This window comes from Myotis nattereri, assembly GCF_964212035.1.
Source record: "Myotis nattereri genome assembly, chromosome: 1".
NCBI lineage: Eukaryota > Metazoa > Chordata > Mammalia > Chiroptera > Vespertilionidae > Myotis > Myotis nattereri.
The window spans coordinates 198,321,230-198,333,278 of NC_138075.1; the positions used below are offsets into that span (position 1 = coordinate 198,321,230).

The 12,049-nt window shown below is 42.2% G+C and overlaps 1 protein-coding gene across 1 annotated transcript in view; it reads right to left on the minus strand.

The window, feature by feature from the left end:
- KIT (KIT proto-oncogene, receptor tyrosine kinase) overlaps positions 1-12,049 on the minus strand; it is an 82,526-nt gene that overhangs the window by 16,598 nt on the left and 53,879 nt on the right. The window contains exon 8 of the mRNA XM_081099248.1: positions 550-664. Within this exon, the coding sequence (XP_080955374.1) occupies positions 550-664 (115 nt within the window). The remainder of the gene's footprint in view (positions 1-549; positions 665-12,049) is intronic.

Genomic DNA, 12,049 nt, shown 5'->3' on the forward strand with positions numbered 1-12,049 from the left:
TTAAGGCTTAAGTGTGGGTTCTCGGGGAGAGGAAGTACAAAGCCAGATGTGCTCTGCTCAGGGGCTGGGCACCTAATCACCAAGAAAGCCGCTTCAGAACTCGGAGCTGACAAATGCCATATGCACGTTATAACCGCACGATCATTACTTTTTGGTAACTTGGCAATTAACTTCTGAGGTAATTTTTTTCATAATAACTACAGCCACATTTCCCAGACACATTACCTCCTGTGTATAGAATGGAAACCTAATTACTCTGTCCTGGAAAATTGCTTTATCTACCTGCGGGCTAGAATTGCATGATAAATCCAAAAAGATAACCATCAAAATAGAGAAGTCATTCAGTAATCATTTTCAGCAAACAAAATTAATGTCTACCAAGAAAAATATAGCAATTATGCCGTCTCAAAAGCCACACGGACAGAAAAATGGGATCCTCGAAACAAAGCTTTTTTGGGAGGAAAAAAATCAGAAAACGTAGTTGAAATTCAGCCGAAGTGCAGTCCTTCCCTTCTGCATGTCAAGTGGTAACAAAAATAATCATCTCACCTCTGCTCCGTTCCTGGACAAAAGTACCAATCTATTGTGGGCTCCGGGAATCCTGCTGCCACGCACTGGAGCATGCCATTCATGAGCCTCTCAGAAGTCAAGATTTCTGGCTTTGCTGCAGGAAAAGAGAAGTAGCCACACGTCAGACGGCTGGAGAACATCCCCGAGACTCACACCGCTCAGAACCCTCAGAACCTTCGTGAGGCTGGAGACGACCTTGAGGGAACATGTTACTCGAGGGAAGAATCCAAACCAGTGCATGGAAGGTCCAGGGAGAGGGGTGTGAAGGTCACCCCAGGAAAGGCTTCCACAGTTAGAACAGCGCACCCTGCAGATGTGGGGTCTCTGAGAGCTCTGATCCAGGGATGGCTGAAGTGGAGGGAGGGACCACCTGGCAGGGGTTCCGTTTCCAGGGAGTGGGAAGCTGAAAGACTGCTTCTAATGAAGGCACTAACACTTCCCGATTATTCTAAAGGTGGAAATTCCCGACATTGGGATTTCAAGTTAATGTGGGGACTGGAATGAATAAATACAGGAAAAGCAAAGCCCCCCACCCCTCACTCTCTCAAGAATTCCCTCTTTTCTAGAGGGGGAGGTGAAGACTTGGTACAGATAAAGAGCTGGATCACCCTATTCACAGAAAACCCAAAACATAAGAGTAAAATACAATATGGGCTTTTAACTCCAAATTTTTACTTCAGATGCAAAATACAAAATTAGAGGAGGAAACCAGCCCGAGTTTTATTCATACATTTATCTAAACCTGAGTACAATCACCAAAAGAGTAAATTATATCAGCAGGAATGCTCTAATTTGACATTTCTGTGTAACTACAATAATCAACGGATATTCAATCAAGGGTGCCCTAAAGCAAATTCTCCAGATTATTTCTAAAGTGGAAGGGGATGAACTTATGCTCAGTTGTGCTATTAGTAATATATCTGGAGCATTTTAACCCTTTGATAACGAGCAAGCTCCAGTGGTTCTCAACCTTCCTTATGCCGCGACCCTTTCATGCAGTTCCTCATGTTGTGGTGACCCCCAATCATGAAATTATTTTCATTGCTACTTCATAACTGTAATTTTGCTACTGTTATGAATCGTAATGTAAATATCTGATATGCAGGATGTATTTTCATTGTTCGCGACCCACAGGTTGAGAACCGCTGAATAACATCTGAATGGCAAGGACGGCAATGTGCTCACCCTGGATCCTTGGTGCAGCACCGAGTGCCCAGGTAAGTACAGGACTCGGGAGGCCACATGTGTGGTAGACAGCCCTGCACACCGGCTCCGACACTCACCAGTTCTGGGCGCCTCCATCAAGTCTCCTCATGGGTAAAATGGGTCATTAATTATGCCATGGCTGCTATGCTCAATGTTAGAGTGCCAACCCTCACACCAACGATCTTGGATCCTAATCCTGGTCAAGAGCACATACCTGAGTTGCAGGTTTGATCCCTGGAACTGGGTCAGAGTGTGTGAGGAAAGCAACCAATGGATATGCCTCACTAATTAAATAGTACCCACTTAATAGGGAGATGGAGGACAAGAATGATTCACAGAAATAAATAAAAAACTAAGAACAATTTGCAAAAATGAAACCATTATTAATGATTCAGTTATTCTTTTCTGTTCAGAGTGCCCACCCTCCTTGGTTAATCAAGTTTGCTACCAATTAAGTTCACTACATTTGCCACTCTAAATTTTCTCTTCCATGACCTAAAAATTGCTTCTTTAAGAAAGTGTGAAATTGTGTATGTATTTTAATCTGATAAATTGGGAATTTTTGACATCAATTATGTTGCAGCTGATCGGAAAACTCTGTGGTGAGAAGGAAAGACTGATGGGTCAGAGGCTTAGGGAGCTTATTTCCTCAAAAGAAGGTACCACTTGATAATTGACATCTTTGTAGAACAACCTCTCAGCACCTCAACTCCTTGCAGGCAAAATAGCTTGGCAGGGATCAGAGTGTCCACATGCATGGCACACCCACCTGTCACTCAACCTGGCCCTGCTGATGGGCTGGCCATTTGGCTAGACACCCAAGAGAGCAACACTCCAAAGCAATCTCAAGGTAGGGCATCCTTGAGACTTTGGACCCAGTGCCAGCTTTCACAAATAGAGCAAGAAACCGAGCCATCGCCGTGCGAAAGCATCCATCTGGCAAGCTTCGTTTAATTATCATGGGCAACTGTGTGATCAAACTGGAAAGTAGGACATAACACAAAAAAAGTGGAGCTTTAGAACCGAGCTATTTGCTGGAGACTGCAGGTAGCCTTCGGTGGGTCTCTCTGGACTCAATTCCAGTGTCGCCTCCTTTCCAAGCCATGCTCAACTCTCCAAAGCCAAGGTGGTTGGTCCCTCCCCCCTGTTCCTGCGGGACTTTAGATCACCGGACACTCCTCCACCAGGCTGCACTTCCTCCGTCTGTTTGTACCCTTGACCCCTAGCAGAGTCTGACCTGTGGTGGACCCACAGAAAGAGCTGTTGAATGATTACGTCTCTCCCAAAGGAACAAGTCCCTCCTATTCCATAGGAATTCAATTAGATTCACAAGAAGGGACCTGGAAAAATAGCCTAAGGTCAACTTTCCTGTGTAGGGACACTATTTCTACTACTTTTGCACAGTTAAGAAACTCACATACATACCGGGACATGTGAATTCCTTTTAATACTGAGATTAATGTTGAGAGAGGAGGAGCCACACCACATAGACAGCAGCAAAGATAACTAGACAGGACTCAGATGTGCCTGAGTTCATAAGACAGATCTCCTCATACCAATATTCCTTTTGTCACTCACCCTTCCTAATGCCATATGATGACTTTTAGTGCAACTGACTCAACAGGAAAAAAAAAAAAAAGGCTGAAAGGATACTTAAGATGTTAACAATGGTTATCTCTGGGTGATAGGGTTATGGATCATTTCTATTTTATTCTTTTAAAATTATTTTTTAAATGTTTTTGTTTACAATGAATATGTAGCTAATAATGAACCTATAAAACATTTTTTTAATTAAAAAATTGGAACAGCTCAAAATTACATAATCAATCACATTTAGCTGTGGTTGTAAGTGCTGCCCAGTCCAAGCCTTCCAGCGTGACACCTGGTAGTAGTTATACAACAGCCAGGGCTGGCCTACTTGCTCCGTGTGCTGGTTAATTAGGCACTTTTCAGCTACTGTCCCAGTCATAACCTGAAGCTAGCGGAGCAGCATTTTTCCTGTTGGGCCTTAGGTTTGCCAACCAAGCTCAGAGGGTCCTCAAACATCAGTCTGCATTGAAAGTACTAAAGGTAAAAATGCAGATTCCTGGCCCCACCCACAGAGATTTTTTTTGCATAGGTTTTGGATCTAACCTAGCAATGCGCTTTTTAAAAGTACCCTCAAGGGACCCTTGATCAGGCTGGGACTAGGGTGAGGCCAGGAAAACACCCTGAATGCAGAATTTAAGAAGGCACTCAGTCTAGAGGTCTTGCAAGTGCAGGGTTGGCACCATGAATGAGTACTTTCTTGAATTTTGCGCCCTAGGTGCCTTCTCTTGCCTCACCCTAATCCCAGCCCTGTCCCCAATGCTGGTGATGAGAGACCTCATTCTGAAAAGGCTAAGTTGAATGATTACAGTTTGGGCTGTACGTGATAAGCTGCACTATGAAAATGTTTAATGCATACAGAATAAGCTAGGTACAAATCTGATTCCTAAAAAATGAAAATCTGGGCTCATCTGCATTTTTGTAAGTGTCTCAAAGCACTGTGAAAGGCATTAAATATACATTTTACTTTTAAAGACACATAACCCTCTATAATTCTCCAGGTTAAATCTAAGCTATGGTTTCTTATATATTCTGCAACCAGCAGGACACCAAATGACACTTTCCCTAATTCCTTCCAAGGTGGAGGTTTAGATAAGTCTAAGAAGTGTGTAAGTTATGTGTTTCCTGGGGAGATAAAAATAGTCCCCTTTCTCCTTTCAAAGCACTGTGGACCTGAGCCATTCTGGTGTCTCCAACGACACTGATCGGCTTCTAGGCAGCTGTCAGAGTACTTATAATTTCTACTGAGAATTTATTGCTCATGCAATTAAAAATCCTAATCATTCACTGATTTACCCCACAGACTTAAGTCTCCAAATAATAAAAGATTACACGAAAAGGAATCATAAAGATGAATTTTCATCTAGGTTTAATTAACACATAACATTATATTAGTTTCAGGTGTACAAAATAACAATTTGGTATTTGTATATAATGCAAAAATGGCCACCACACTAAGTCTAGTTAACATCCATCATCAAGAGTTACAACTAATTTTTTCATTGTAATGAAGGCTTTTAAGATCTGCTTTCTTAGCAACTTTCAAATATGCAGTACAGTATTAACTATAGTCACCACACTATACATTACTCATCCCATGACCTATATATTTTATAACTGGAAGTTTATACCTTTTAACCACCACCCACTTCATCCATTTGCCCACCCTCACACACACACACCCTCCTGGCAATCAGCAGTCTGTTCTCTGTATCTGAGTTCATTTTAAAAATATATTCCACATGCAGGTGAGATCGTAAGGTTATTTATCTTTCTCTAATTGGCTTTTTTCACTTAGCATAATCCTCTCCAGGTCCATCCATACTGTCACAAATGGCAAGATTTCATTCTCTTTCATGACTGAATAATATTCCATTATATGCATACACCACATTTTCTTTATCCATGCATCCATAGATGAACATTTTGGTTGTTTTCTGGGATGAATTTGGTTTTCTGATTGTAGGTCTGCTGCTGTTGAATGGCAATACAGCAGTACTTGGTAGCAATCTGTCACTATCCTAGTTTGGGTCTAAGTCAAATCTACATTCCTGCTGCAATCCTATATAATAAAAAGCTAACATGCAAATTGACCGAATGGTGGGCCGACTGGTCACTATGATACGCACTGACCACTAGGGGGCAGACGCTCAATGCAGGAGCTGCCCCCTGGTGGTCAGTGCGCTCCCACAGGGGGAGTGCTGCTCAGCCAGAAGCCCTGAGCTGGGCTCACGGTTGGCGGGCACAGTGGCAGTGGCGGGAGCCTCTCCCACTTCTGCAGCAGTGCTAAGGATATCCTACTGGGATCCCCCAAAGGCCCCCAGACTTTGAAAGGGCACCCTCTCCAAGTTCACAAATTTCGTGCACCGGGCCTCTAGTACCATTATAATAAAGAAAGTTAAATCAGCTACAATAGGAGTATTGAAAAACTCAGATTAAGTTTTACTTATAAAAGGAATATTATTATACTTTTTTAAAACTCCAGAATAGATATCTTGAAAATACATTTTGTTGCGTGCATTCTTAAAGATAGCCAGAGACTGGCATATGGACACTTTAACAAAAGTTTGTTTGACACAAAAAACAAAATGTCAACTATAATCTCCTGTGTATCTAGCCATCTTTAACAGAATGTCTATCATCTAAAAAAAATCATTCTCCTAAGGAAGTGATGTTTTAACTAGTGCTAAGCAAGCTTTTAATGTAAAGGGTGGGGCAGTAAATATTTTAGGCTTTGTGGGTCATAGGGTCTCTCTCTTACAAATATTCTGCCATTGTACCACAAATAAAGCTGTAGACGTGTGAACAAATGTGCACATTTGTGTTCCAACACAACTTGACTTGGGGACACTGGCATTTTAATTTTATTTTCATGTCTCATAAATATCTTCTGATTATTTTTGAACCTTTCAAACAAATTCTTAGCTTATGGGCCATTCTGGAGCAGACTGAATCTGGCCTATAGTTTGACAACCCTGGTTCTAAAGAGCCATCAAAATAATTGCCCAATTCTAAGATAAAGTTAAAACAAATCCAAAAAAATCATGAAAGTACTTGGAGAGGGCCCCCCTCAGCCAGAATCACGGTGCAGGAGCACCACGGTCGTGTGTCCCAGGCACAGGGAGGGGAGATGTGAGCACACATTACAATACAACTCTAAAAATGACAACTTCATTTTACCACATAATCCAGAAGTGGAAAAGAAGGGTTGACACAATGCCCAGGGAAAGATTATGTACCTATTCTTAGATTTATATAAATTTCCACTAACTCATAGGTGACTCTGTTTACATTTGTAAATGAAGGAGTCTAATTTTATGTAAAAACACATGTGGCTCAACTGGAAAAAAATTCCATACAGAAGTTCCACTAATATAAAAGACCTGCTTTTAGAAAAACAGGTCCCAAGTTCAGGGTCAATTGTAACATAAACTGACAGGGTTACATACCTAAACCCATTTATCGTTCTTTTTCACCATAAACATGAAAAAAAAAAAAAAAAACAGATCACACCAACAGAGGATCTAATGATTTTCTAACAGGTATAGTCTTTAAATAGATCCTCCAAATTAGCAACATACCCTACCAGACCAACTTTGTTACGACCCATGAAATAAAAATAATGATATCAGCACTGGAGGGGCTCAAGGTGGGAGAATGGGGGAGGGGGAGGACGAGACTCTTTAGTTCAGAGCCACATTTCCTCAAATTTTTTTCAGAAAAGAGAACCAAATTCTACTTTAAAAGTAGGCTGCCACGAAATCCCCTTTTCTCCAATTTAAATGTCTATTGCAATTCTTGCATCCACAGAGATCCTCTTCATAAGAAGGAGATATTAAAGTGTCACGTCAAAAACAACGCCCATAAGTCCCGAGCAATTTAAGGACAAAAACTCATTTCAAGTTCAGGAACAGAAAATAAAAACAGAGTTCAGATACTGTCAGTTATCACCAGTGAACATGCAAAAATATTAATGTAGGAAGACAAACAGCTCTTTGTACACAGATTAACTGCCCCCTTAAGAAGCTCTGAAAAGGACTCCTTAATCTAGCGCTGTCCTGCACTCTTGCACAGTGCACCTTGCATGACACACGTTACAGACACAGCCGCATGGGAGATCTTGACAGGTGATAACCTTATCGACTTCTGGGCACTTAGGCAGGGTCGCTCATTTGAGATTCAACAAGATAATTATAAACTTTAATTGTCAGATGGGTTTCCTTTTCAGACTCAGTCACATCATTTCAGAGTCCCGCCTCCCACTGCACAATGTCTCAAAACTGCATCACACATGGGTTAGAGATGACAAGCTATCCATGCAATGAGATCCCACAATGATGTTGTAGAAAAGTAGTTTCTGACGTGGAAAGATGCCCAAAACACATTTATGGTTCAGCACCAGAACACAAAGTTACAAAGAGATAGAACCTCACTTTTGTAAAAAAAAAAAAAAAAAAAAAAAAAAAAAATTATTTTAATGGTCTCAAAAAACATACTGCAATGGGGCTATTTTAAAACTGGCTTGGTTTTTATTTTTGCTTATTTTCTATCCTTCACATAACATTTTTATAATTTAAAAAATGCTTAATTTAAAAACACAAGTATACAAATGTTTGCACAAACCAAGCTACATTCCAGTTACTGTGGTAGCCCTACAGCAAATTCTCAAAGGACAGTAAATAAACCAAAAAGGAGCTGTACTTAGCACTAGCTTTACTTAATGTGTAAGAATTCCAGTAGTTTCATACAGGAGTAAGTCTACTAGAAGCCACCTAAACAGGGAGATACACTAAGAAAGCAAAGCCTCTCCAGCAAAACTCAATAGGTAAGTGTGTCCGCAGCGAGTCTTAAAGCTTTTAGCCTCTAACCCAAGTATCGTTTGGACACCCCAATGTTTGGAAGGTCCTATCATCTTTAAAAAATGGAAGTAGCCCTCACCGGTTTGGCTCAGTGGATAGAGCAGCCGTGGGCAAACTACGGCCCGCGGGCCGGATCCGGTCCGTTTGAAATGAATAAAACTATTGAAAAAAAAAGACTGTACCCTTTTATGTAATGATGTTTACTTTGAATTTATATTAGTTCACACAAACACTCCATCCACGCTTTTGTTCCGGCCCTCTGGTCAAGTTTAAGAACCCATTGTGGCCCTCGAGTCAAAAAGTTTGCCCACCCCTGGGATAGAGCGTTGGCCTGGGGACTGAAGGGTCCCAGGTTTGATTCCGGTCAAGGGCATGTACCTTGGTTGCGGGCACATCCCCAGTAGCCGGTGTGCAGGAGGCAGCTGATCGATGTTTCTCTCTCATCGATGTTTCTAACTCTCTAGCCCCTCTCCCTTCCTCTCTGTAAAAAAATCAATAAAATATTTTTTAAAAAAATGGAAATAGAAAGGCTGAGAGGTTAACAGGTAGGAAAACATTTCCACCTTCCAAAGAGGCAAAGTTCTAGTAACTTTGCTCAGTTCGTTGAGAATCTGGAAAGGCACAGCCCCCTCAAAGCCCCCAAACCGAGTAGTCCTTAAAGGCAAACCCACCTTTATTATTTTAACCTGAGAAAAGTGTCACCAGGCTGTCATCCAAAAGACCCTAATGTTTCTCAATACCTAAACTGTGTCACGAGCTATGCCTGCGTACAGGAACTGAAAAAGACTCCTGACCACAAAATAAAAAGGGCAGAGCACGAAGACCAAGGTGCTGAGCACAAAGATTAAAGTGTTGAGCACAAAGATCAAAGTGATGAGGGCAAAGATCAAGGTGATGAAGGCAAAGACCAAGATGGTGCCGGGGCACAGTGTGCAAAACAACGTGTGCACAAGGGCCGATTGTGACAGAAGACTAATTACACGGGCCTAAAGGATTTAATCACTCCACACCACAGCCTATACATACAGAAGGCTCCTTCCCCGTCCAGAGAAGGTGCCATCAGAGTGTGAGCTCACCCTTCTCCATCCCTTGATCAAAAAAATAGAAGTTTCTGCTCTGCTTTATCGAAGTCAGTTCTTAATCCACTGGTGCGAATGCCGCTGAGCAGAAGGACCTCAGTTTGGTCCCTGACCCAGAAGGGTTGGTAACAAAAGGTCCCTGAGACCTCCAACCAGGTGGGTGACCCAGATGGCTGGCTGGCAAGCAGTCCAGAGCCATCTATCTGCATGGCCGGCTTGACAGGTCTGTCCTCACCTTTGCCAGATGGCAGGCTGGGCATGTGCTTTATTTGCAAGGCGTTAGGCTTGCAGTGGCTTCTCCCCAGAAGGAGGACAGTCTAGCCACCCATAACTGAAATTCACTATGACCGATAATCCATATAAGGCAGCCCAGATTCTGCAAATGCGGTCAAAGGGAAACTTTCTCATCAAGAGGCCTCATTCGGGGTGATTTATTACTTTGAGTTGGGTATACTGTATTATCTATGAATAATCGCTCATACTGGACAGCATGCAAATTATATAATGCAGTGACTTAGAAATAAAACATTATTTAGCATTTCCTTAAATTGTTTCAAACCCTTGTTAACACTGCCATAAACAGAGTGACATTGGTGAGTTCTGAGAGTTAATTTGGTGCAGTTCAGCAGTCAGCTGGCTATCCAATCTAGCTGAACATTTCACGTGTTCTGTGTAAGCCCCAAAATGCAAGGAACCCTTTAGTCTTTATGCCTTACTTATCCTGCCTGTGTGTCTGTCACCACCGCCCGAGTACCACAGCCCTCTCACTTGACTGGTAGGTTTGTGATTAAAAGATAGACCTTTAAGATTGGAGAGAGGTCTATTTATAATCTAGATTGCCTAGACATCACCTGCCAAAATTCATAATACATATCTGGAAATGCTACCAGATCAAAACCACAATGAGATCACCTGTTAAAATGGCTATTATCTAAAAGATAAGAGATAAACGCTGTCACGGATATGGAGAAGAGGGAATGCTTGTACACTATGGTGGGAATGTACATTGGTGCAGCCGCTATGGAACACAGTATGGACATTACTCAAGAAATTAAAAACAGCACTACCACAGATAGAATCCCACAATCCCACTTATGGGTATATCAAGGAAACAAAACCATTATCTTGCAGTTATTCACAATACCCAAGGTATAAAAACAACCTGTGCCCGTCAATGGGTACGTGGATCAAGAAGATGTGGTATATGTACACAACGGAATATTATTCACCCTTAAAAGAGTAGAAGATCCTGTCTTCTGTGACAAGATAAATGAAACTGGAGGTATTATGCTAAGTGAAATAAGCCATATGGAGAAAGACACATAGTGCATGGCATTACTTAATGTGTCATCTTAAAAAAAATGTTAAATTCACAGAAACAGAGCAGAGAAGTGGTTGCCAGGGGATGGGGGTGGGGGAATAGGGAGAGGTTGGCAAAAGGATCCAAACTCTCCGTTCTAAGATGCATAAGGCCTGAGGATCTAATGCATAATGTGGTGCCTATACTTGATCACACTGTAGTGCATAGCTGAAATTTGCGAAGACAGAACTTAAATGTATTCACCAAACTAAAATGTAACACACACAAAAAACAAAACAAAGCAGGTAAATATGTGAGGTGATGGATGTATTAATTAACTCACTAAAGCACCCAAAATAAAGTTTTGGTGGAAAGTATGCGTATTATGACTGCAAGGATACTGATTTGCCTGCAATCGCCTGTTCAGTTACTTGAATATTAAGATTTTTCAGAAGCAGATAATTGTGCTCGTGTGTACTACACTACACTCAGCTCCTCTGATTAACATCTGAATTAATTGAGAAGTATTTGAATTGTGGGCTAATGAGATACCATAGTAATCAAAACTGTTCCAAAGAACTGAGATATTACTTAAATGATTCCCCTGGAAAAGGAAATTCTGTGGTCAAACAAGTTTGGGATATCAGCTCCCTCCCACAGCCCCCTCCTGGGAAGTCATAACACACCTTAGCATAGTAAGGATTCAGGGAAGGCCTATAATTAAGAAAAGTGTTTAAGTGCACAGATGTGACTCTTTATCTGAACACGTATCTTGTTCAGAAAACACAATTTTGGAAACATTGGCGTAGTCAAAAGACTCCAGAGCAGCCATCAGAAACGCCCCAAGGATTACTCACTAGCTGTTTGCTGCCATTTGTACAGGGATCAGGCCACCGAGCCCCCACACCACTGCGCACCAATGAGAAAGTGACATTAAAAACACTTCATCCAGCTCCTTGAGGGCAAGGAACTGGCTCCCGTCCTGCAGCCCGACACACACAAAGTACTCAGCAGTTACTAAGTTGTTCTCTAGGGAATGTTCCAGGTTGTCTCATCACCCCCCAAACCCAGGATGGCTCATTTTGTGGGCCACCCCTTAGAATTCTGGGTCTTTGCAGGCCTCCCATCCTCGGGGCCCCCGGCTGGTGTGGTGTGGCAGGTACCCGGATTTGTAGACAAGCTGTAGAGAGCCAGGAGGAAGCCCTGCACTTGGAAAAAAAACACCTGGCGATGCGTTCCCTTGGCCCCAACCTCTGTGCAGAGACACTTCCGCTACTGGGGGTGCAGCCCACAGCAGGGCAAGATGCAGGAGTTCAGGTTCCCACGTCCACATCATGCTCCCCGCTCCCACCGTACCCACGTGGTTCTCGGTGGGGACCCACTGGGCCAGATCAATATTGCATCATCTTAGTGGAAGACAATCCCAACACAAAAAATGTCACAACCCC